This window comes from Cherax quadricarinatus, chromosome 39, assembly GCF_038502225.1.
Source record: "Cherax quadricarinatus isolate ZL_2023a chromosome 39, ASM3850222v1, whole genome shotgun sequence".
Lineage (NCBI taxonomy): Eukaryota > Metazoa > Arthropoda > Malacostraca > Decapoda > Parastacidae > Cherax > Cherax quadricarinatus.
Window position 1 is genome coordinate 7,019,683 of NC_091330.1, and position 27,806 is coordinate 7,047,488.

Below are 27,806 nucleotides of genomic sequence, written 5' to 3' on the forward strand. Positions count from 1 at the left end.
ATGGGTATAATTATAACCATGGTTGTTGCCATCACAGGACCTCAAGTTTAAATCAATTTGTAATTGAATATTCCTGAAGTACCTTCGGTGCTTCTGATAATTATTTTCTCTTCTGCAGTATCGCCTGTAACTTGGGAACGCCTGATCGATCGGCTTCATTTTTAGTACTGATTTACTGTAATTAGGTCACCTGCACATGAAACTATTTTCATGTACAGGTGACCACCTGTGTGCAATCTTATGTGGATCGTTCTCGATTTTGGTTTTCATGCTGTAACTTTAAAAATCTTATCAGCTTTAATGATTGATAAGATAAGATTTCGTTCGGATTTTTAACCCCGGAGGGTTAGCCACCCAGGATAACCCAAGAAAGTCAGTGCGTCATCGAGGACTGTCTAACTTATTTCCATTGGGGTCCTCAAATCTTGTCCCCCAGGATGCGACCCACACCAGTCGACTAACACCCAGGTACCTATTTGCTGCTAGGTGAACAGGACAATGGTGTAAGGAAATATATATATATATATTATATATATATATATATATATATATATATATATATATATATATATATATATATATATATATATATATATATATATATATATATATATATATATATATATATATATATATATATATATATAATGTCGTGCCGAATATGTAAAACTGGTCAATTAGCAAGAACTCATTTAAAATTAAGTCCTTTCTGAAATTTTCTCTTATACGTCTAAACATATATTTTTTTCATTAATGTTAATGTAAAAAAAATTAATTTTGCACCAAAAGAATCTTAGAAAACTTACCTAACCTTATTATACCAAGAGCAATTTATTTTAGCCTAACCCAACTAAATATATTTTAAATACGTTTACAATAATTTAATACTAAACAAACACAATCAAATATATTTTTTTCGTTAGGTTCAGAATGATTTTGGCGAAATTATTGCATACACAAATTTTCACTTGTCCTATATGGCAAGATGAACGTTGCTATTTAAGCCAAGATCGCAAGTTCTGCCTATTCGGCACGACATATATATATATATATATATATATATATATATATATATATATATATATATTGATTGAACTTTGTATAGAAAGGGGTTTAGTTATAGGTAATACATATTTTAAGAAAAAGAGGATAAATAAGTATACAAGATATGATGTAGAGCGAAATGACAGTAGTTTGTCGGATTATGTATTGGTAGATAAAAGACTGTTGAGTAGACTTCAGGATGTACATGTTTATAGAGGGGCCACAGATATATCAGATCACTTTCTAGTTGTAGCTACACTGAGAGTAAAAGGTAGATGGGATACAAGGAGAATAGAAGCATCAGGGAAGAGAGGTGAAGGTTTATAAACTAAAAGAGGAGGCAGTTAGGGTAAGATATAAACAGCTATTGGAGGATAGATGGGCTAATGAGAGCATAGGCAATGGGGTCGAAGAGGTATGGGGTAGGCTTAAAAATGTAGTGTTAGAGTGTTCAGCAGAAGTTTGTGGTTACAGGAAAGTGGGTGCAGGAGGGAAGAGGAGCGATTGGTGGAATGATGATGTAAAGAGAGTAGTAAGGGAGAAAAAGTTAGCATATGAGAAGTTTTTACAAAGTAGAAGTGATGCAAGGAGGGAAGAGTATATGGAGAAAAAGAGAGAGGTTAAGAGAGTGGTGAAGCAATGTAAAAAGAGAGCAAATGAGAGAGTGGGTGAGATGTTATCAACAAATTTTGTTGAAAATAAGAAAAAGATTAACAAGATTAATAAGATTAATAAGATTAACAAGTTAAGAAAGCCTAGAGAACAAATGGATTTGTCAGTTAAAAATAGGAGAGGAGAGTTATTAAATGGAGAGTTAGAGGTATTGGGAAGATGGAGGGAATATTTTGAGGAATTGTTAAATGTTGATGAAGATAGGGAAGCTGTGATTTCGTGTATAGGGCAAGGAGGAATAACATCTTGGAGTGAGGAAGAGCCAGTTGTGAGTGTGGGGGAAGTTCGTGAGGCAGTAGGTAAAATGAAAAGGGGTAAGGCAGCCGGGATTGATGGGATAAAGATAGAAATGTCAAAAGCAGGTGGGGATATAGTTTTGGAGTGGTTGGTGCAATTATTTAATAAATGTATGGAAGAAGGTAAGGTACCTAGGGATTGGCAGAGAGTATACCTGGAGTTTACCTGGAGAGAGTTCCGGGGGTCAACGCCCCCGCGGCCCGGTCTGTGACCAGGCCTCCTGGTGGATCAGAGCCTGATCAACCAGGCTGTTGCTGCTGGCTGCACGCAAACCAACGTACGAGCCACAGCCCGGCTGATCAGGAACTGACTGCATAGTTCCTTTGTATAAAGGCAAAGGGGACAAAAGAGAGTGCAAAAATTATAGGGGGATAAGTCTGTTGAGTGTACCTGTTAAAGTGTATGGTAGAGTTATTATTGAAAGAATTAAGAATAAGACGGAGAATAGGATAGCAGATGAACAAGGAGGCTTTAGGAAAGGTAGGGGGTGTGTGGACCAGGTGTTTACAATTAAACACATAAGTGAACAGTATTTAGATAAGGCTAAAGAGGTCTTTGTGGCATTTATGGATTTGGAAAAGGCGTATGACAGGGTGGATAGGGGGGCAATGTGGCAGGTGTATGGTGTAGGAGGTAGGTTACTGAAAGCAGCGAAGAGTTTTTACGAGGATAGCGAGGCTCAAGTTAGAGTATGTAGGAAAGAAGGAGATTATTTCCCAGTAAAAGTAGGCCTTAGACAAGGATGTGTGATGTCACCGTGGTTGTTTAATATATTTATAGATGGGGTTATAAGAGAAGTAAATGCGAGGGTCTTGTCAAGAGGCGTGGAGTTAAAAGATAAAGAATCACACATAAAGTGGGAGTTGTCACAGTTGCTCTTTGCTGATGACACCGTGCTCTTGGGAGATTCTGAAGAGAAGTTGCAGAGATTGGTGGATGAATTTGGTAGGGTGTGCAAAAGAAGAAAATTAAAAGTGAATACAGGAAAGAGTAAGGTTATGAGGATAAAAAGATTAGGTGATGAAAGATTGGATATCAGATTGGAGGGAGAGAGTATGGAGGAGGTGAATGTATTCAGATATTTGGGAGTGGACGTGTCAGCGGATGGGTCTATGAAGGATGAGGTGAATCATAGAACTGATGAGGGGAAAAGGGTGAGTGGTGCACTTAGGAGTCTGTGGAGACAAAGAACTTTGTCCTTGGAGGCAAAGAGGGGAATGTATGAGAGTTAAGTTTTACCAACGCTCTTATATGGGTGTGAAGCATGGGTGATGAAGCGAGGAGAAGGCTGGAGGCAGTGGAGACGTCATGTCTGAGGGCAATGTGTGGTGTGAATATAATGCAGAGAATTCGTAGTTTGGAAGTTAGGAGGAGGTGCGGGATTACCAAAACTGTTGTCCAGAGGGCTGAGGAAGGGTTGTTGAGGTGGTTCGGACATGTAGAGAGAATGGAGTGAAACAGAGTGACTTCAAGAGTGTATCAGTCTGTAGTGGAAGGCAGGCGGGGTAGGGGTCGGCCTAGGAAAGGTTGGAGGGAGGGGGTAAAGGAGGCTTTGTGTGCGAGGGACTTGGACTTCCAGCAGGCATGCGTGAGCGTGTTTGATAGGAGTAAATGGAGACAAATGGTTTTTAATACTTGACGTGCTGTTGGAGTGTGAGCAAAGTAACATTTATGAAGGGGTTCAGGGAAACCGGCAGGTCGGACGTGAGTCCTGGAGATGGGAAGTACAGTGCCTGCACTCTGAAGGAGGGGTGTTAATGTTGCAGTTTAAAAACTGTAGTGTAAAGCACCCTTCTGGCAAGACAGTGATGGATTGAATGATGGTGAAAGTTTTTCTTTTTCGGGCCACCCTGCCTTGGTGGGAATCTGCCAGTGTGTTAATAAAAAAATAATAAAAATAATATATAATACGTATATATTATGTGTGTGTATGCTTAATTCACTAATTTATTTTATTATTAAAGTTTAATTTAAATATATATTTTCATTATTTACAATTTTTTTCGCTACCGTTACAGTAGCTGCTACTGTTCTTGATGGTGGAAAGGTTATCAGTTGTGCCCCACGTTGTTGTTTAGCGACATTGTACTTCAATGTTCCTACATAAAAGCTTGTGCAGACACCATGCAAAAGTTTAAAGGGGTGGATCGGTAAGCCAGCGGAAGGCCTGAGTCAGATGACCAAAAGACATGCGTCAGGAAACGCTTGTACCGTTTCCTGACAAACCTAACCTAATATGAGTACTGATTTTTGTTGTTTCCTCAGGTGCGGGTGTGTGAGGAGAGCTTCACAGAACACTACGACAGCCGCACCCTCAGTGAGAACACCATCTTCAACATGTGCATGGAGTACCTGCCCGACGATTGCCACGGATACGACGCTCACAACTATCAGACTTACAGCCACGACACCAAATACGACATCAGCTACGCTTACTCCAGTAACGACCTGGCCGCTAGACTCCTTGAGCTCCGCCACCTGAGGGATCGCCCCTTCTCATACCCTGTCTACGTAAACATTACCATCCCGGCAGATTTTGAGCTCCTAACTCTTCCTCACGGTGAGGGTAACAGGTTACTGTTGGCTTGGGTCGTTTAGCCCCTTCCAAGGAAGATGGTGCCTTGATATCGGTTAAGGGCCCTTGATTAAAAAAATGGAACCAGCCTTCCCTGATTAACCCTTCTCCCACACACATAAGAGCTCTTCACCAGTATCAAGGCACTTCCACGAAGAGAAAAATCAGGCAACAAAATTTAAGATTAGGCTAAAGAATATCTTAAAATTCCTCTTTTTTCCGCGTTTTTTATACCGGTACTATCATCCATAACTGTTGTTCGTTGTTGTGACAGACCCGTACTCCAGTCGTGATATATTCAACATCACCTACGAGATACGGGGAGTTAATGAGTCTGTACTGGTGCCAGAACTATCTAGTTATGCCTACCTGCAACACTGCAAGTACAACGGCTTTCCCGAACTGCACCTCAAGGAAAATGGGTAAGTACTAACTATACTGAGCGAATTAAGATGTATATTACTAACAGGTTTAGAGGTGTTATAAATTAAAACTGAGAGACCGTTAACTGCCCCTCCCATCCTCCCCAGGAAAATAGTGAAACAGTTATGCAAATGTTTGGTATTCCATACTTTTTTTATATATTACACCAAGCCTAAGCTTGCTAAAATTTACGTAAAATAATTAGGATTTACCCATCAATAAATTTAAATAACTGCTTCTTTGTTTTCCTTTAGAGAGGGAAGTCTTCAGGTGATTCTAACCAAGGTTTATACTATTTGTATTATTTAAAAAAAATACCATGGACGATGAGAAGTAAATTCCCAGAATTTTTGAGGTCTGAACCTAGTAGTAAAGTAATAAAGTATTACAACTAGACCAACTAGAATGTATCACTAATACTTGCACAAGGGATGAACATGGGGAATATATAATAGCTAAATTCAAATCCAAATACCTACAAAAACCTCTCACAGTGATAAACATCTACAGAATTCCACAATCAAACATTAGCCAATTTAGTCAAAACCTAGGAAGCATGATAACTGATGCACGCATGAACAAAGATCACTTACTACTCTCAGGTGACTTCAATATAAATCTCCTGCAAGACCAGGACCCACACGTTACTGAATTCACAAACACAATGAGTAACTGCATGTTGCTACCAACAGTAACAAAACCTACAAGAGTTAGAGAGACTAGTGTTTCCCTACTTGACCACATCTGGACCAACACCATATCCCCTTTAAAATCAGGCATAATTACAGATAATACCACAGACCACTACCCTACTTTCCTCATAACAACTCTTGGTAAAATACCCCAAGACACTACTAAAGTCACCTTCAGACTTCACAATGAGGCAGCCATTAATAACTTCACAACAGCAGTAACAAACATTGACTGGCACACTGAGCTAGAAATCTATACAGATATTGACGAATGTTTTAATAATTTTCTAAAAAAGACCCAATACCTTTATAACAAGCACTGCCCTAAAAAAACTAAACAGATGACAGCTAAGAGACTGAACAGTCCCTGGCTAACACCCAGCATTCTCAAATCCATAAATACAAAACACCGATATGAAAAACAGTACAGAATGGGTCACATAACCAGAGACCAAACAAAACGTTACTCGTCAATCCTAACCAGCCTGATAAGAAGGGCAAAAAAATTGTGTTATGAGAACAGATTATCCAACTTACGAGGTGATATAAAAAAGACCTGGAAGACCCTATCAGAAATTCTGGGAACAAAAAAGATATCACGACATAGCGAAATAAAATTAGCAAAATCAGATGAACCCCAACTCCCACCAACAGAAACAGCAAACACTCAATGATTTCTTCTCCACTATAGGTCAAAACCTTGCCAATAATATCCCAAGCTCAGATACCCCACCAAATGACTACCTCACTGGCAACTACCCGAACACACTGTTCCTAGCTCCGACTAACCCATACGAAGTCTCCCTTATTATCAACGCACTGAAAAACAAGGCAGGAGATTTAAATACCTTACCACCCTTTATATACAAAAAAGCGTCACAAGTACTATCACCAATCATTGCAACACTCTTTAACAAATCCATTGAATCCTCCACCTTCCCTACAGTTCTCAAAATAGCAAGGGTCACCCCGATCCATAGAGGAGGAGACCAAACAGAGTTGAATAACTATAGGCCAATATCCAATTTACATCCTCTCTCAAAAATCTTCGAAAAATTAATTCATAAACGAATCCACTCCTACCTCATCTCCCATAACATTCTCAACCCCTGCCAATTTGGATTCAGGCCTAATAAAAATACTAATGATGCTATTATACACATGCTAGAACATATATACACTGCAATAGAGAAAAAAGAAGTCCCACTGGGGATCTTCATTGACTTACGTAAAGCTTTTGATACAGTTGACCATGACTTGCTCCACGTAAAATTGTCACACTATGGTATTAGAGGGCACTCCCTCAACTACCTCAAGTCTTACCTCAGCAACAGAAGCCAATATGTGTACGCAAATGGGGCAAGCTCTTCCGCACAACCAATTACAGTTGGTGTCCCACAGGGAAGTGTCCTTGGCCCTCTTCTCTTTCTCCTATACATAAATGACCTACCAAATGCTTCGCAATTACTCAAACTCGCACTTTTTGCAGATGACACCACATACGTCTTCTCTCACCCGAGCCCAGTCACGCTAGCCAATACTGTAAACACCGAATTACAGAAAATATCTACCTGGATGAGGACTAACAAACTTACACTAAACATTGACAAAACCTACTTCATTCAGTTTGGTAACAGAGCTACAGATGTACCTCTTAACATAACGATAAACGGATCACCTATCACAAAGCTAACAGAGGGAAAATTCTTAGGAATCCACCTCGATAATAGACTCAAATTTCATACACATATACAACAAATTTCTAAGAAAATTTCCAAGACTGTAGGCATAATATCGAAGATACGGTACTATGTTCCACAGTCAGCCCTCCTGGCCCTTTATCACTCTCTTATTTACCCCTATCTCACCTATGGAATTTGTGCATGGGGCTCAACAACAACTAACCATCTCAGACCACTAATTACCCAACAAAAGGCTGCAGTTAGAATGATAACAAATTCTCACTACAGGCAGCACACTCCACCAATATTCAAAACACTCAACCTACTCACCATACAAAACATCCATACTTATTATTGCACTTATTACATACATAGAACACTTAACTCTGATATTAACCCTCCCCTCAAACATCTCCTTGCCAACCTCAACAGAACACATGACCATAATACAAGGCACAGATCACTCTTTGATGTTCCTCGTGTCCATCTCACGCTATGCAAAAACTCAATGCACATAAAAGGCCCTAAAATCTGGAATTCATTACGTGTAAATATAAAAGAAACACTACCTGTTTATAAATGCAAGTCTCTTCTCAAAGTTCACTTACTCAAAACCAAATAAATACTGAATAACTGAACCATATAAATTGTATATCCTAAATGTTACTCACAATTATATGACACAAATGTTAAACCTAACTTTATTTTTTTTAAATACACTACCTAACAGAATACTCCATTCTACTGAATGAACAGCAATGCATGCAACCATAGGACCTGTCTTTGTAATACTCATTTGTATTTTATAGTTATCTGTTTACAATAATGTCTTGTCACTGATTTCATCATTGCTTAGTTAATCTTAAGTTAATTTTAAGCCAGCCCGTAATGCTATGCATATAAGTGGCTTTGGCATGCTGCTCTTACCTGTATTTTTTGTACCTCTGTTTGTATGCTAAAATTTCTAAATAAATAAATAAATAAATAAATACAAGTGGCTACAGACGTACTCGAGATAATACTAGACAGAATTATAAAAACTGTTAATGGCTGACATATTTATTAAAAAAAAAAAAGTTTCGTGAGGAGAGTAGTGTGGGAGTGTAAATCAGAGCCAGGATGAGCAGACTGCTAATGAATGACAGGTTAATGCGTAAGCTTGGGATGGAACACTCAGGGTGACTCTGTAGTTACCAAATGTCAGTGTTGCTGTTATTACCCAGGCAACATACTTCCCCGTAATAAAACTACTACCTAAGATAATTGTAAAAGTAACGCAGTTTTGAAAACCTGGAGAGACTTCGACTAAGTTGGTGGTAACCTCTTCACTGTTTATACGTTTTTGAGATTTATTACGTGGCCAATATTTCTTTGATTGTGGCCGCCATATGGTCATGTATACAAGGTTCCCACTTTTTTTTTTATATGCATTTCCACTTTCGCCTGATTTGACTTCGCTGGATATGGTATAGAATCTGCAATAGTGGAAGTGTATGAGAATTAGTAAATAAGTGCGTGGGTGTTCCTCCCTTTCCCTCTTTCCTCCCCTACCTCCTTTCCTTCCCTCGATTTATCCATTATGTATTTTTTCCTTAAAGTCTTGAGCTTCCTCTTCTTTAAGCTGATGTCAGAAGCAAAGCGACAGGTAAGGACATTGTAGTACAGACATAAACAAGGGGAAAAAGATGGCATTAATTAATGGTAGTCAGTGTGTGAATGATCAGCGGGAACTATTAGTTTGAAGGTAGTTAGGAACTGGAACTATCTGGCTGGCGGAAGTCAATTTCATACCCAGTTTTAAGAGTAGGTAAGCCCTTCCTTCCAGAAGCTGGACGACCTTGCTGTGTCGAGGATGATAAATGATTCGTACATGTCTGACGGTTGTCTGCCAATCTGGTATGGTTCATAGTAGATCTTCACATTATTTCCTTGTGATTGAAATGTTTAGGTCTTAGTTCTTAAACATTCGCTTCTGGAATAACATATTTTTTAAACTGAATATATGCCTCAGAGACGCTCATCTGAAGAGAATTCAGTCATTCTTACGACAGATATAATGTTGGGAGTTTGTGAATCCAAGAGCGGTGACCATAGTAAGAGTGTATTCTTGACAGTTCATCATTCATAATTGGCTAAATGGATCGACTTGTTAATGATAGTGATAATTTTGTTAACGTTCTGTATGAAATGCAGCTTCAATTAATTTTGATGCTGTTATCCCAGTGGTTATGCGCTGAGAAGGTTTTATAAGGTAGTTCTTTTTTTGCAATCGGCTTTTCTGGCCACCTTGGATGGGATGCTGTACAGCACTAATGATCAATATTCTGAAGGACCGTTTCTCTTCCTCGCCCCCCTCTTTTAAATAGCTGTATACTCCAGGTATACTGCGTCCTTCATGGTTCTGCATCAGTGACTTTGTTGACAGCTCCCTGCGTGGCCATGGATGATTGGGTTCTGGTGGAATCCTAGGGTGCACGTTCGGGCTTGGGTTCTACTGCCTCGGGCACAGGATGTGGAATTCCCTCTTGAGGGTTCAGGTGTATGCAAGTTGGTGCCTGGCACCGTTTACTTATGTAATGTGTTGAAGGTATTAGTAAAATCCTTAATAATTGTAATATCGTGTTTATTCAAAGGTTGATATAATACATTGTTGTGGCTCTCGTTTCTTTGTGAATGTAGTGATAGGTGATATGCGAGTCTGTTAGAGGCCTTTGTTATAATAAGGGATAAAAAAAATTTGTTTTTGCCAAGTAATGTGTGCTGTACTTGTACTACAGTACTTTGGACCAAGAGATGAGAGGGAGAATGGTTGCAATAGATTGCAGGAGTGTGATTCGCATTGGCTACTAGTACATGCAAATGAGGCTAATGTCAAACTGGTAATCATTGATTTTCTTACTGTTCTGAGAACTCTGGGAATATATGGGTTGTTGTATTCGCCAGCTCAATATTTCTCACGATGTTGGCTGAAGTAATGTATAAATTCAGCCTTTTTCTTCATTGCCTTTGGAGTTTTAGCCCCAAAGCTTTACCCATATCACCAACTAGACCCAAATACACGAGCTACGCACTTAAGTACATGGTATCAACTGTGAAGTACACTTCAGAGCACATGTTCTGGTTTCGATAGGTGTTCTAACAGTAGGGACACCAACACTGCTGATGATATTCAGTTGTGTATGTAGATAATGTGGGTTTTGCAGAGGCCCGACTTTCCTCTTTCACTTTGTTAGTTTTTAGCATCTGTTTTTCCTTGGGTAAGAATTGCTTTTTCTTGTACTTTTGCTGGTTTATCCTTTAGAGGTCTAGTTTCCTCCACTCCCTTTTCTGTGCTGTGTCCAGGATGCTGGTAGGAGTTGAGCTTTGAGAGGACAGTCATTCGAGTGCCCCTTCAGGGGACTGATGACTTGGGGAATCTTCAGGCTGTCACTCAGGCTCGTCCCAAGGGCGTGACCTCGCCCTTGAGAGAGACTTTGGTAAGTGACAGGACGGTTGGCCATACACAGTATATAAACTATATAAATTATACATGGTTCCAATTTTCCCTCTCTTCCTCTTTTTGTGTGTTTTTCCTTACCTTCCTTCCTCTTAACTTCTCTAATTCCTTTTGCCTTCTTTCCCTCATTTTACCTTCTCTCTTGCGCCTTTTGCTGTTCCCGACTCCCTTAACCTTTTTCACCCCATTTATCCTACCTCACGTGATCCGTACTACCTCCCATCGACTTTATTTGGTGAATTTTCCCTATTTACTATCTGTATTCGCCCAGGTCAAGACGGGTCAGGTTCTTTACAACCTGAGGCAGCACCCTGGTCACTTAACATTGTAGACTCCCACGCCTGTCAACCAACGCACGCACACATGCATGCATTTATTTGCGTGCGCGCGTCGATTTTAATGAATCATCACGCGACTAAGACCCACATCAGGAGAAACCTTTCCTGGCGAATAATATACCATATTATCCTCCTAAAGACCTCGTAGCTTGAGCAATAATAATAATAATAATGGGAGGGAGGGCGGCTTCAGAAGTTTTTACTGGAGAGGCTGAGGTAGTAAACAGGTTAGAAGAGGGGGGGGGGTGGCTAGGGACTCATCTGGAAGCAGCATTACTGTTATTTTTTTTATTTTTGAGTGAGGTTCTGAGGGGGCTGATGGAATTTTAGGGGGGACTTCAGTTCCCCTTGCAGTAGCTTACGGATTAGATATATAGGGTTAACATGTTAAAAAACGTGCATTTTTTTTATTAATATTTAAATATTGGGCCCATTGGTTCAAAATTCTAGGGCGGGCAGCTGCCCTTTCTGATTGCTCTTGAGGCTACAATCCTGTGGTAAGTGTACACAGATCAGAACATTACATCGTAGAAACCACCTGAATGTCTATGCTCTACCCCTTCCCTTTAAGAAAAAGTGGAGTATTAACGCAGATACTTGTATAATTTATATTTTAATTATACTTGTATAATTTATATTTCACGTGCCCCATTCTGATTTCTCCCTATTTATGCAAACACTGCTGCCTATTTGTCAACCATGCTTCTACCCAGGAAAGAATTTCTCCTATTCCGTGTGCCGTAAGTTTCCTCAAAACTCTATCAAAAGCCTTACCGAAGTCCATATACATATTATCATATTCATTGCCATGATCTACCTCCTCAAATACCTTAGTGAAAAAAGTAAATTCATAAGACAGGAATGCCCCTTTGTATAGATACCATAGTATGTACTCATCTTCCTTGTGAGTTGTCAATACATTACTTTTAGCCTATACCCACCCCGTCCTCACACTCCAGTCATTTTGAGTATACGTATGTTATATGTCTTTGTCATGTCCATCCCCTTCAGACCGTCCAGTTTAATCAATGACCTGGGGATACCAGTACTCAGAACTACAATGTCTCTTGCTGCCATTTCTTGTGTTAAGAGGCTTTGTTAACATAAGTTATTTTGTTAACTGTCGTATATGTAGATGTTTAGTTTGGGTAGAAAACTAACTGCAGACATCCCTGTTAAAGCACTGAGTCCTCCAACCTAACACAAGGAATGGGGGGTAATAGGATCTGTCTTCGCAGGTTGTCAGTCTGGTTTATCAATTTCTTGGGTCTGGAAAGTAACTGGATGGGCACTAATATGGAGAAAGCCTTGCCCATGTATACCCAATCAGCAATGACATCCATGAAGTTCCAAACCTGCTGCTAGATCCACTCTCAAAAATATATATCACTCGCTATGTCCTGGTTCCTGATGAACTCGCAATGATCACATGAACTTAGATTAGTGCGTTTATGGAGCAGTTTGCCATGTGAACAGTGAATGATATAGTAGAGTCGACAGACTTAGGCTTGGTTACAAATAATTCTGGCAGTTTGGCAGACATGTGTATACAAACAAAATATTAATGATTAATCTAGATGTTTAGTAAGCTTACTAAAAACAAAAGAGCTTTTCCAACATGCTCTGCAATTTTAGTCGAGAAAACCATTAATGGCATAATAATAACCTTTGAAGATAATGTTTTTCTTGTAGTCCAAGCTTTATCATGTCTAGAGAGAATACTGTACATATATGGTTAGCATAGATATATGTAGTATGGTGCACCCTGCAAGGTGCCATAATCATAGGTTATTGTAAACCTTCGTGGAGAATTGAATAGTTTGGGCCTCGTTAGGATGGATATGGGCATAATAAAGATGTTAAACTAACTTAGAATAACTATTATTATAATAGGGAGCGCTAAACCTGTAGGGATTATACGCTGCCTGTACGGGGGGCGGGGAATGGAAGGTATTCAGGCATAATTCAAGGAACTGGAGCACAGATACAATTCCCTAAATAAAGAGCCCCTTAAGAGCAGTATTCCCTGTATTCCCTGGAACTAAACCTGTATTCCCTGGAACTAAACCTGTATTCCCTGGAACGCAGGAGGGAGAGATACATGATTATATACACCTGGAAAATCCTAGAGGGACTAGTACCAAACTTGCACACGAAAATCACTCACTACGAAAGCAAAAGACTTGGCAGACGAGGCACCATCCCCCCAATGAAAAGCAGGGGTGTCACTAGCACGTTAAGAGACCATACAATAAGTGTCAGGGGCCCGAGACTGTTCAACTGCCTCCCAGCACACATAAGGGGGATTACCAACAGACCCCTGGCAGTCTTCAAGCTGGCACTGGACAAGCACCTAAAGACAGTTCCTGATCAGCCGGGCTGTGACTCGTACGTTGGTTTGCGTGCAGCCAGCAGCAACAGCCTGGTTGATCAGGCGCTGATCCACCAGGAGGCCTGGTCACAGACCGGGCCGCGGGGGCGTTGACCCCCGAAACTCTCTCCAGGTAAACTCCAGGTAAACTCCAGTAAGGAACCTCCCTTGACCTGGAGTTTACCTGGAGAGAGTTTCGGGGGTCAATGCCCCCGCGGCCCGGTCTGTGACCAGGCCTCCTGGTGGATCAGCGCCTGATCAACCAGGCTGTTGCTGCTGGCTGCACGCAAACCAACGTACGAGCCACAGCCCGGCTGATCAGGAATTGACTTTAGGTGCTTGTCCAGTGCCAGCTTGAAGACTGCCAGGGGTCTGTTGGTAATCCCCCTTATGTGTGCTGGGAGGCAGTTGAACAGTCTCGGGCCCCTGACACTTATTGTATGGTCTCTTAACGTGCTAGTGACACCCCTGCTTTTCATTGGGGGGATGGTGCATCGTCTGCCAAGTCTTTTGCTTTCGTAGTGAGTGATTTTCGTGTGCAAGTTCGGTACTAGTCCCTCTAGGATTTTCCAGGTGTATATAATCATGTATCTCTCCCTCCTGCGTTCCAGGGAATACAGGTTTAGAAACCTCAAGCGCTCCCAGTAATTGAGGTGTTTTATCTCCGTTATGCGCGCCGTGAAAGTTCTCTGTACATTTTCTAGGTCGGCAATTTCACCTGCCTTGAAAGGTGCTGTTAGAGTGCAGCAATATTCCAGCCTAGATAGAACAAGTGACCTGAAGAGTGTCATCATGGGCTTGGCCTCCCTAGTTTTGAAGGTTCTCATTATCCATCCTGTCATTTTTCTAGCAGATGCGATTGATACAATGTTATGGTCCTTGAAGGTGAGATCCTCCGACATAATCACTCCCGGGTCTTTGACGTTGGTGTTTCGCTCTATTTTGTGGCCAGAATTTGTTTTGTACTCTGATGAAGATTTAAATTCCTCATGTTTACCATATCTGAGTAATTGAAATTTCTCATCGTTGAACTTCATATTGTTTTCTGCAGCCCACTGAAAGATTTGGTTGATGTCCGCCTGGAGCCTTGCAGTGTCTGCAATGGAAGACACTGTCATGCAGATTCGGGTGTCATCTGCAAAGGAAGACACGGTGCTGTGGCTGACATCCTTGTCTGTCGGATATGAGGATGAGGAACAAGATGGGAGCTAGTACTGTGCCTTGTGGAACAGCTTTTCACCGTAGCTGCCTCGGACTTTACTCTGTTGACGACTACTCTCTGTGTTCTGTTAGTGAGGAAATTATAGATCCATCGACCGACTTTTCCTGTTATTCCTTTAGCGCGCATTTTGTGCGCTATTACGCCATGGTCACACTTGTCGAAGGCTTTTGCAAAGTCTGTATATATTACATCTGCATTCTTTTTGTCTTCTAGTGCATTTAGGACCTTGTAGTGATCCAGTAGTTGAGACAGACAGGAGCGACCTGTTCTAAACCCATGTTGCCCTGGGTTGTGTAACTGATGGGTTTCTAGATGGGTGGTGATCTTGCTTCTTAGGACCCTTTCAAAGATTATGATATGGGATGTTAGTGCTATTGGTCTGTAGTTCTTTGCTGTTGCTTTACTGCCCCCTTTGTGGAGTGGGGCTATGTCTGTTGTTTTTAGTAACTGAGGGACGACCCCCGTGTCCATGCTCCCTCTCCATAGGATGGAAAAGGCTCGTGATAGGGGCTTCTTGCAGTTCTTGATGAACACAGAGTTCCATGAGTCTGGCCCTGGGGCAGAGTGCATGGGCATGTCATTTATCGCCTGTTCGAAGTCATTTGGCGTCAGGATAACATCGGATAGGCTTGTGTTAATCAAATTTTGTGGCTCTCTCATAAAAAATTCATTTTGATCTTCGACTCTCAGTCGAAGAAAATTTTGTACACAATAATGGTATTCATAAAGAATGGTATGTGCCCCTATGGTATCCCAATGACATGTTTAAAAAAGTTACTTCTGATTTAGGTCCCTGTATATGAATGCTCTCCCTGGGTAATTTCTATTCCACTGTTCCACTGACCTTCGAGTTAAAAATCCGAACAAAATCTTATTTTACACATTTTCCACCAAGCAAGTAGTGTTATTAAATCACGGAAAACCCGTGAATTTATCTGTATCCCCCAATTATTTGGGGCTTTATCGCAAATATAGTCAGAGCAAATCATGCAACAACGTGAGATGAGAGCATAAATTGTGAGGAGGATAATATGTACTTGCCTATTTATGGTTGCTGGGGCCGATTCATGGCTCCTAGCCTCGCCTCTTCGCTGATCGCTGCTAGGTCCTCTCTCCTTGTTCCAAGGTCTTTGTGAGTTTAGTGCTTACTTTTAATTACCTCCCTGCTTCAAGAGTTTTATCATACCTCTTAAAGCTACGTATGGATTCTGCCTCTACTATATTACTTTCCAGATTGTTCCACTTCCTAACAGCTCTGTGACTGAGGTGCAGTACATATCTGTTAATAATGGAGGGCATTACTTCGTTACATTAGGTTATGATGGGTTGAGTTAGTTTTACTTGGTTTTCCAATCTGATAACATAAAAGTATCTCCATGGCAGCAACCCAGTTAATATTGTATATTTTAAACTGACACATCACCAAAATATGACGAGGAGCAACATTATTATATATGTACAATGTATCAGTAGTCCATGTATATATGTTCCTTTTAAATTATCTTGATTAGCCTCCCTCTCTTCAGACTGTATCAATACGAGTGTCGGTGCATGGCCAACTCTTCAGGAAAGACTTGTGAATGGGGCGGTGACTGTCCTGATGCTACGCACAAAGCGCTCTGCAACCACCATGGACACTGCCAGTAAATGTCTCCTCAATCATTATTTTTATTCATTCAGCCTAATTTATTTCCTTTTAAGTCACATTGAAGTGCCTTGTATAACTTATAAATGAGTATGTACTACTTATAATTACTATGTACTATAATATTAAGTACCTAGCTACTACAGTGTATTACATAAATTCAAGCAAAATGTACGTAATTCTTATTCCGTTTTTATTTTTCAAAATCTTTTAAGATGCTTTGCTCTAAAGTATTCTGGGCATGTATAGCTGCAATAAATTGAAAAAAAAACAATCACTGTGCATTAACGTTTCCTACACCATCATTTTTAATGTGTTAATTCTTCTATTGCTTTGTTATAGATTTTTTAATACTGGCTGTCTCCCACAGAGGTAGTGACCCCAAAAAGAGGAAACCCATTCACTGTCATTCAGTCACTGTCTTGCCAGAAGTGTGGTGACATCACAGTTCAGATGGTTCACTGAAATAAAAGATTCTAACTTCTCCTTCAGAGTTCAGGCACTGTACTTTCCACCTCCAGGACTCAAGTTGGCTAACCAGTTTTTCTGAATCCCTTTGTAAATGTTGCCTTGCTCACACTTCAACAGCACGTCAAGTCATAAAAGCCACTTGCCTCCACTCGCTCTGATGTGAGATTTGCTCTCACAAGCGTGATAGATGCTCATTCCCCTAGCACTTAAAACCACCTTTACCACCCCCCTCCAAAAATTTCTGGGATGACCCCTACCCTTTCTTCTCTCTGCCCCAGATTTATATATGCTACATCATATTTTGCTCCATTCCCTCTAAACATTCAAACCACTTCTAGAACCCCTCCTTAGCCCTCTGAATTATACTTATGGTAACCCGCCACACCTAATCTATAATCTCCAGATTTTCTACAAAATATTCACACTATACATTGCCCTCAAATATGACATCTCCACTGCCTCTAGCCACTTCCTCACTGCAGTGTTCAAACCATTGCCTCTTATTTCAAATACTCGTTTGTACTTCATGTTGTACGTATTTTGTATACTGTATTTTTACCACTGAATATATCGTTGCTTAGTTAATCTTAAGTTAATTTTAAGCCTGCTTACAATGCACTGCATGCAAGGGGGCTTTTGGCATGTACACTCAACCACTGTATTTCTTTTGTACAAATATGTGGCGGGTGGAAACATTTCGACACGTTTCCTTACACCTGTTGTCCTGTTCACCTAGCAGCAAATAGGTACCTGGGTGTTAGTCGACTGCTGTGGGTCGCATCCTGGGGGACAAGATTAAGGACCCCAATGGAAATAAGTTAGACAGTCCTCGATGACGCACTGACTGACTTGGGTTATCCTGGGTGGCTAACCCTCCGGGGTTAAAAATCCGAACGAAATCTTATCTTATATCATATCCAAATAATAATACATAAATAAATAAAACCCATAAGTGTTGGCACCACTATACTCTGGTACATTCTCCTTTTTTGCCTCCACTGAGTTTTTTTTTTTTTTTTCTCCAAAGATGCTTCAGTGCACCACCCACTTTCATTGAAGATGTTATGAAAAATTTGAGGGTAACAAAAAAGTCTTAAGCAATGGTAGATTGAATATCATTTGATGGAGAAACTAGGGAGGAAGTGGCTGTCCTTAGATATTTGGGGATGGACATACAAGTAAATGGGTTTATGAAAGATGAGATGAACCACAGAATTGATGAGGGGGAAAAGGTGGGTTGAGTAGTCACTTGTGTGTGGTTGCAGGAGTTGTCACAGCTCCTGGCCCCATGGAAAGAAAAGTTTATATGGAGGCCAGAAAAAATGGGGGGGGGGGGATGTATCATAATACGAACGCTTTTATTTGGGTGTGAGGCATGGGTTTTAAATGCTGCAGTGAGGTGGCAACTGGAGGCAGTGGAGATGTCATGGTTTAGAGGAATGTGAGGTGAATATTGTTCAGAAAAAAAATAGGAGCGTAGAAATTAAGTTGCGATGTGATGGTGTTGAGAAAGTTTGTGCATGTAGAGAAGGTTGGAGAGAAATAGGATGACATTACTGGGTCCAACCATTCCTGGGATGACCCACGAATGGTTAGGAGGGGGGGGACAAAAGTGGTTTTAAGTTTTAGGGGCTTGAGCATCTGGTAGGCTTGTTTGAGCAGGTTAGGGGTGAATGAAGACAATATAGCTTTTAATGGATATGCTGTTGAAGTTTGAGCATGGTAACTTTTTATGAAGGGATTCAGGAAAACTAGTTAGCTGAATACGAGTCCTGGAGGTGAGAAGAGAAGTACTGTACGTACCTGCACTCTGAGAGAGGGATGGGGATTGTGAAGTCTAGAGGATAATCTTAATTGTGATATCTGCACACTTCTGGCATAACAACAGTTGAATGAATAATGTGATTGTATTTTTTGGTACACCCTGTCATGGTAGGAGAGAGCCATTAAGGTTAAAAGAAAATTATAAGCATTTCTGCAAATGATCATTTATGAAATAGGTTTTCCTTTTCAGGTATCACAGAGGCAAGAATGTGTGTGTGTGTGATGAAGATTACTTTGGCCAGCACTGCGAGTATCATGAGTCTGCTGCCCCAGAATATAAAGGCAGTAAGCACTCAGTAAATGTTCCCCCAAAAAATAATTTTTAGTCTTTTACTCTGATCAGTATTTTGTAATTCATATGGCTTCCCTTATGTTTAAGATTTAATTTTATTATAACTCAGAATTTGAGGAGTTATGTTTCCTGGTTGCAGTGAGCTTTTAAAATTATTGAACAAATCTATCTTACTAGACTGTCAAGTAACAACCTTATATTATTATTAAATCATATCCAGATTTTGTAATACACATTACCTAATGCTCTTCCTAACATTTTCACTTGGGCACTCTTTATTTTTTCAGAATGCAGTGATTACTTGCAGTGTGAACACACTTGCCACATTGCTGGAAGAACTCTAAAGTGTCAGTGTCGTGCTGGCTACAAATTGATAAATGAAACACAATGTATAGAAATGGGTAATATAACATGTATTTTATTAGCACCTGCTTTATAACTTAGTAGGGTAGGATTTATTCACTTTAACAATATTAAATATCAGTGTTGCTTTGATGCTTTTATGCACAAAATGTACTTGAACTTGAATTTTATTGTCAGTATACAAAATACCTATTTTTAATATACATATCAATGTGATTTATGTACTTGCAAATTTTATAGTTTCATAAAATTTTAACTATAGAGGCACTTATTTTGTATAATTTTTTTTTTTTTTGCTTGCTCGTTTACTCAACAAATAGATTTTTTGTATTTTACTGTAGGTACTAGGCTGGCAGATAGCAACCACCCACCAAGGTACAGTGGTCCCTCAATAATCGATCGGCCTGAAAGTCGACCATTTCGGAAATCAACCGGTTTTTTCGACAAAATATTGACTCGGAAATTGACCGAAATTCGTTTATCGACCCGTCTCGACCCGTCGTCCCAGACGCGTATGCACGAGGTAAGCGGGCCTCGACCCGCCTCAGCCTTCCTTCCCAGCCAGTTTGGGGCTGACCCTGATGAGCCTATGTCAGTTTTGAACTCTATTGTGGCACTGGGGAGTTCCATGGGCTTGGATGTGAGTTTGGAGGATGTGGAAGAGTTGGTGGAGGACCACAACGAAGAGCTAACCACTGAGGAGCTGCAAGAGCTTCAGCAGGAAGAGCAACAGATCGCAGCTCAGAATCTTGCTGCAGAGGAGGAGGAAGAGAGATGGAAGAAGGTGCCTTCTTCAGAAATTAAGGAGATTTTTACTATGTGGGGTAAGATGGAAAGATTTATGGAGAAACATCACCCAGAGAAGGATGTTGCAAGCCATATCGGCAACTTGTACAGTGACAGTCTTGGCCCATTTTAGGGAAGTTTTAAAGAGACGCCAGAAACAGAGCTCTCTGCACAGTTATTTTGCGAGACAGGACTCCAGTGACTCTCAAGCTGATCCTAGTGGCATTAAGAAACAGAGAAAAGAAGCAACCCCAGAAAAGCAAATGGTACCTGAGGTGTTGCTGGAAGGGGATTCCCCTTCCAAACTATAAACAATCCACTCTCTCCTCCTCCTCCTCCAGTCTCCCATGCACTAAGAAGAATCTCCAATAAAGGTAAGTGTTATGCTGTTAATGTTTCATTCATCATTTCCCATTGTATTGTTTATGTACTACATGAATATTTCATGTAAAAATTTTTTTTGTTTTAATACTTCTGGGTGTCAGGAACGGATTAATTGAATTTACATTATTTCTTATGGGGAAAATTGATTCGTAAATCGACCATTTCGATAATCGACCGGCTTCCAGGAACGGATTACCGTCGATAATCGAGGGACCACTGTACTACCATCCTGCCAAGTGAGTGTAAAACGGAAGCCTTTTTTTTTTTTTTTTTAGCCTGTAATTGTTTTACTTAATGGTAGAATTACTGGTCTTTTTTTTTACTGTCTTATAAACATGCAAGATTTCAAGTACAGCTTGCTACTTCTACTTACACTTGGGTCACACTGCACATGCATAGACAAGCATATACAGGATATACATGCCCATCTGGGTTTTCTTCTATTTCCTTACTAGTTATCATTTATCTCCTCTTATCTTCATGAGGAAGTGGAACAGAATTCTTCCTCCATAAGCCATGTGCGTAATAAGAGGCAACTAAAATGCCAGGAGCAAGGGGTTAGTAACCCCTTCTTGTATATATTACTAAATTTAAAAGGAGAAACTTTTGTTTTTCTTTTTGGGCCACCCTTCGTTGTTGGGATACGGCCAATTTGTTGAAAGAAGAAAAATACCCCACACACACACACTCGCTCAGACACAGACACAGACTCAGAAGTGTCCCTGTTTGCAGATGATGTAAAGTTAATGAGGAGAATTTAATCAGATGAGGATCAGGCAGGACTACAAAAGAGACCTGAACAGGCTGGACGTGTGGTTCAGCAACTGGCTCCTCGAATTTAACCCCGCCAAATGCAGTCATGAAGATCGGGGAAGGGCAAAGAAGACCGCAGACAGAGTATAGGCTAGGTGGCCAAGGACTGCAAACCTCACTCAAGGAAAAAGATCTTGGGGTGAGTATAATACTGAGCATGTCTCCGGAAGATCACCACCAGATAACTGCTGCAGCACGTGGGCTCCTGGCAAACCTGAGAATAGTGTTCCGATACCTCGGTAAGTAATCGTTCAAGACACTACACCATGTACGTCAGGCCCATACTGGAGTATGCAGCACCAGTTTGGAACCCACACCTGTTCAAGCACGTCAAGAAATTAGAGAAAGTGCAAAGGTTTGCAACAAGGCTGGTGCTAGAGCTAAGGGAATGTCCAACAAAGAAAGGCTTAAGGGAAATCGGCCTGATGACACTGGAGGACAGGAGGGTTAGGGAAGACATGATAACGACACAAAATACTGCAAGAAATAGATAAGGTGGACAGAAACAGGATGTTCCAGAGAGGGGACACAGAAACAAGGGGTTACAATTGGAAATTGAAGACTCAGATGAATCAAAGGGATGTTAGGAAGTATTTCCTTAGCCATAGAGTTGTCAGGAAGTGGAATAGTCTGGCAAGTGATGTAGTGGAGGCAGAAACCATACATAGTTTTAAGACGAGGTTTGATAAAGCTCATGGAGCAGGGAGGGAGAGACTGGATCTACTAGTAGCGACCAGTGAAGAGGTGGGGCCAGGAGCCGAGTCTCAACCCCTGCAACCACAGTTCGGTGAGTGCACACCACACACACGCGGGCGCGCACACAGTGGGCCTTCTTACTAGAATATGCTATGTACTATAACACTAGTCTGTACTACTCTTGAATTTACCCATACCTCATCTGTTGTATGGGGAAAAGCAAATTTTACCAGAGATTTCAATAGACAGAGATATATATTAAAAATGACTTAAACAAAAATATACCATTTTTAACACTTCTCTTAACTTTTTATTTTTTTTACACGATTCTTTGCTACAGATGATTTGTGGGATGTCACAGTGAAGGTTCAGAACTATCATCAGAATATTTCACTTAAGGAAAAGGTCAGTGTATACTTGTAAACAAGTCATACTGCAAAAACTTTTTTTTTTTTTTTTTTTTTTTTTTTTTTTTTTTTTTTTTGTTCCTTACCATATGTATTCCTGGAGTTTACCTGGAGAGAGTTCCGGGGGTCAACGCCCCCGCGGCCTGGTCTGTGACCAGGCCGCCTGGTGGATCAGAGCCTGATCAACCAGGCTGTTGCTGCTGGCTGCACGCAAACCAACGTACGAGCCACAGCCCAGCTGGTCAGGAACCGACTTTAGGTGCTTGTCCAGTGCCAGCTTGAAGACTGCCAGGGGTCTGTTGGTAATCCCCCTTATGTATGCTGGGAGGCAGTTGAACAGTCTCGGGCCCCTGACACTTATTGTACGGTCTCTTAACGTGCTAGTGACACCCCTGCTTTTCATTGGGGGGATGTTGCATCGTTTGCCAAGTCTTTTGCTTTCGTAGTGAGTGATTTTCGTGTGCAAGTTCGGTACTAGTCCCTCTAGGATTTTCCAGGTGTATATAATCATGTATCTCTCCCGCCTGCATTCCAGGGAATACAGGTTCAGGAACCTCAAGCGCTCCCAGTAATTGAGGTGTTTTATCTCCGTTATGTGCGCCGTGAAGGTTCTCTGTACATTTTCTAGGTCAGCAATTTCACCTGCCTTGAAAGGTGCTGTTAGTGTGCAGCAATATTCCAGCCTAGATAGAACAAGTGACCTGAAGAGTGTCATCATGGGCTTGGCCTCCCTAGTTTTGAAGGTTCTCATTATCCATCCTGTCATTTTTCTAGCAGATGCGATTGATACAATGTTATGGTCCTTGAAGGTGAGATCCTCCGACATGATCACTCCCAGGTCTTTGACGTTGGTGTTTCGCTCTATTTTGTGGCCAGAATTTGTTTTGTACTCGGATGAAGATTTAATTTCCTCGTGTTTACCATATCTGAGTAATTGAAATTTCTCATCGTTGAACTTCATATTGTTTTCTGCAGCCCACTGAAAGATTCGGTTGATGTCCGCCTGGAGCCTTGCAGTGTCTGCAATGGAAGACACTGTCATGCAGATTCGGGTGTCATCTGCAAAGGAAGACACGGTGCTGTGGCTGACATCCTTGTCTATGTCGGATATGAGGATGAGGAACAAGATGGGAGCGAGTACTGTGCCTTGTGGAACAGAGCTTTTCACCGTAGCTGCCTCGGACTTTACTCTGTTGACTACTCTCTGTGTTCTGTTAGTGAGGAAATTATAGATCCATCGACCGACTTTTCCTGTTATCCCTTTAGCACGCATTTTGTGCGCTATTACGCCATGGTCACACTTGTCAAAGGCTTTTGCAAAGTCTGTATATATTACATCTGCATTCTTTTTATCTTCTAGTGCATTTAGGACCTTGTCGTAGTGATCCAATAGTTGAGACAGACAGGAGCGACCTGTTCTAAACCCATGTTGCCCTGGGTTGTGTAACTGATGGGTTTCTAGATGGGTGGTGATCTTGCTTCTTAGGACCCTTTCAAAGATTTTTATGATATGGGATGTTAGTGCTATCGGTCTGTAGTTCTTTGCTGTTGCTTTACTGCCCCCTTTGTGGAGTGGGGCTATGTCTGTTGTTTTTAGTAACTGTGGGATGACCCCCGTGTCCATGCTCCCCCTCCATAGGATGGAAAAGGCTCGTGATAGGGGCTTCTTGCAGTTCTTGATGAACACGGAGTTCCACAAGTCTGGCCCTGGGGCAGAGTGCATGGGCATGTCATTTATCGCCTGTTCGAAGTCATTTGGCGTCAGGATAACATCGGATAGGCTTGTGTTAACCAAATTTTGTGGCTTTCTCATAAAAAAATCGTTTTGATCTTCGACTCTGTCTGGTTAGCGGCTTGCTAAAAACTGAGTCATATTGGGACTTGAGTAGCTCACTCATTTCCTTGCTGTCATCTGTGTAGGACCCATCTTGTTTAAGTAGGGGCCCAATACTGGATGTTGTTCTCGACTTTGATTTGGCATAGGAGAAGAAATACTTTGGGTTTCTTTCGATTTCATTTATGGCTTTTAGTTCTTCCCATGATTCCTGACTCCTATAAGATTCCTTTAGCTTGAGTTCGATGCTTGCTATTTCATCTTGTAAATAAGTACTTTAATAATAATAATATTTCTACATGTACAAGGTATACAGAGCTAGCTGATATCAGTAACATACTGTCTGCCCGAAATGCCTCGGCATGATAATGGCTTTCTTTGCTCCGGTCATTTTATATGTAAACACACATTGTAACCTTAGCAAAGAAATAAATATTTTATCTTTTATTTATGTATATAGAAAGCTGCTTGTTATACAGAGCATTTTGGGCAAATTAGGCCAGTTTTGTCCCAGGATGCAACCCACACCAGTCGACTAACACCCAGGTACTCATTTAACTGATGGGGAACGTAGACAACTGGTGTAAAGAAACACACCCAATGTTTCTACCCTCGCCGGGAATCGAACCCGGACCCTTGCCGTATGAAACGAGCTTTAGCCTCCAGGCTTATCAGATTGTTATAAAATTGTAACAAAGTATTTCCTGAATTCTTATAAAAATGACAAACTTCTTTGCATAATAAGTTGAATCTCGTTTACACGGTACTTCACCAGAACACATTTTTTATTGCAATGTCAAAAAACTCCATTTAATTTTTCTGACTTGTCAGTAACTACTTTGTTCATTCTTGTGATTAGCCTTTTTTAACTGATTATTATTATTATTATTTTTTTTTCTTTCTTTCTCTGATCAGTACCCTATGCTAGACACAAGCTTAGAGAATCCCACACCTTCATATATGTACTTTTTGGAGGGATAAAGTGGTTTTAGTCCTAGTGTGTTACCCAACATACATACTCTGGGATTTTCAGATATACTGTAAATCTGTATTGATAATGTTATGAAAATAAATTTTAATTTTGAATCTGAATATTCATTCACTAAGTTTCAAATAATCTACAGCATGGTGGTCAAAAGGTCTTTCCACCACATAACCTTACCTGTTTCATGAAATACATGAGATTTAATTTGCACAGGGAGGATAGAAGTAAGACAGGGAAACATGCACCAACAGGGAATACAGTCACAGAAACCCAAGGCAAACGGAAACCAAGCCTGTGCACATACTATGCACTCGGTATCTGCTGGCATGGGAAATCTGGAAAAACAGATGGGACGTGCAACTATGACCACCCTAGGAAATGCCATGCCCATATGACAACAGGAAAATGCAAACTCCCTTCCTGTAAGCTTTTTCACCCTGAACTGTGTACCTCTTCAGTACAGGAAAGACTGTGCTATAACTTAAATTGCCAGGCATACCATCTAAAGGGGACAAAAAGATACAAAACATCCAGGCCATGGGAAAACCTGGGTTGCCACAGCCACTCAAGAGGGAGAGGTTTTTTAGTGCCAGGAAGGAAAAAAAACTGGCAGGAAATGGCAGAAATCGTACACCAAATCCAGTCATTCCTGGAGTGGAACCACAGTCGATGGCCTCCACTCCAAACCAACAGATACAGATACTAATGCCGGAAAAAAAATCCCCCCCCAGTACCAACAATACCACCAGTCCGATAACATTCTTCTTTGCAAATATACAGGGTCTAAAGCCAGCAACAAACAACAAAATACCTTTCATCCGTGGACTGCTTGCAGAGGCAAAGGCAATGTTCGCGGCTTTCACTGAGACCCACATAAAGGATCACTTGGACAACGAAATATGGATCCCAGGTTACAACCTATACAGATGTGACAGAGTGAACAGGCAAAAGGGGGGGGTTGGCCTGTACATTGCAGAGTCACTTGTTTGCACAAAACTGCTAAATGCCTCAAATGATGTAGTGGAAGTTTTAGCAGTAAAGGTCGAGAACCAAAACCTAGTCATTGTGATAGTCTACAAGCCTCCGGATGCAACATCCCAGCAATTCCAGGAACAGCTGTTAAAAATTGACCACTGTCTGGAAAACCTTCCAGCTCCTGCACCCAACATCTTGCTCCTGGGGGATTTCAACTTAAGGCACCTAAAATGGAGGAATATAGCAAATAATATTGTTGCAGAAATAACACCAGGAGGCAGCTCTGATGAAAACTCACACTCACGCGAGCTTTTAAATCTCTGCACAAAATTCAATTTAAACCAGCAAATAATAGAGCCTACTAGACTGGAGAATACACTAGACCTCATCTTCACTAACAATGATGATCTGATAAGAAATATCACCATATCAAAAACAATATACTCAGATCACAACATAATTGAGGTTCAGTCATGTATGCGCGGAGCCCCAGACCGACATAAGGAGATTAGTCACGAGGGAGCATTCACCAAATTCAACTTCAATAACAAAAACATAAAGTGGGACCAAGTAAACCAAGTCCTAACCGATATAAGCTGGGAAGATATACTAAGCAACACAGACCCCAACTTATGCCTAGAACAGATTAACTCGGTAGCACTCGATGTATGCACAAGGCTTATTCCTCTAAGAAAAAGGAGGAGTAGATGTAAAACAGAAAGAGACAGGCGCTCCCTTTACAGGCGACGGAAAAGAATAACAGAGCGGCTAAAAGAGGTCAATATATCTGAAATGCATAGGGAGACACTGGTCAGAGAAATAGCAAGCATCGAACTTAAGCTAAAAGAATCCTTTAGGAGTCAGGAATCGCGGGAAGAACTAAAAGCCATAAATGAAATCGAAAGAAACCCAAAGTATTTCTTCTCCTATGCCAAATCAAAATCGAGAACAACGTCCAGTATTGGGCCCCTACTTAAACAAGATGGGTCCTACACAGATGACAACAAGGAAATGAGTGAGCTACTCAAGTCCCAATATGACTCAGTTTTTAGCAAGCCGCTAACCAGACTGAGAGTCGAAGATCAAAATGAATTTTTTATGAGAGAGCCACAAAATTTGATTAACACAAGCCTATCCGATGTTATCCTGACGCCAAATGACTTCGAACAGGCGATAAATGACATGCCCATGCACTCTGCCCCAGGGCCAGACTCATGGAACTCTGTGTTCATCAAGAACTGCAAGAAGCCCCTATCACGAGCCTTTTCCATCCTATGGAGAGGGAGCATGGACACGGGGGTCGTCCCACAGTTACTAAAAACAACAGACATAGCCCCACTCCACAAAGGGGGCAGTAAAGCAACAGCAAAGAACTACAGACCAATAGCACTAACATCCCATATCATAAAAATCTTTGAAAGGGTCCTAAGAAGCAAGATCACCACACATCTAGAAACCCATCAGTTACACAACCCAGGGCAACATGGGTTTAGAACAGGTCGCTCCTGTCTGTCTCGAC

General features: G+C 41.0%; 1 protein-coding gene across 8 annotated transcripts in view; it reads left to right on the plus strand.

Moving 5' to 3' along the window:
- The window catches only part of LOC128696307 (uncharacterized), a 69,220-nt gene that overhangs the window by 1,460 nt on the left and 39,954 nt on the right, over positions 1-27,806 (plus strand). For 6 of the 8 annotated variants that reach the window (XM_070092326.1, XM_070092330.1, XM_070092323.1 and 3 more), the window contains exons 2-7: positions 4,279-4,573; positions 4,863-5,010; positions 16,339-16,455; positions 18,943-19,037; positions 19,332-19,445; positions 22,427-22,491. In XM_070092326.1, the coding sequence (XP_069948427.1) occupies positions 4,351-4,573; positions 4,863-5,010; positions 16,339-16,455; positions 18,943-19,037; positions 19,332-19,445; positions 22,427-22,491 (762 nt within the window). In that variant the 5' untranslated portion in view covers positions 4,279-4,350. Of the gene's footprint in view, positions 1-333; positions 469-4,278; positions 4,574-4,862; positions 5,011-16,338; positions 16,456-18,942; positions 19,038-19,331; positions 19,446-22,426; positions 22,492-27,806 lie in introns of those variants that run through there. The other 2 variants (XM_070092327.1, XM_053787488.2) reach the window with 2 other exon arrangements.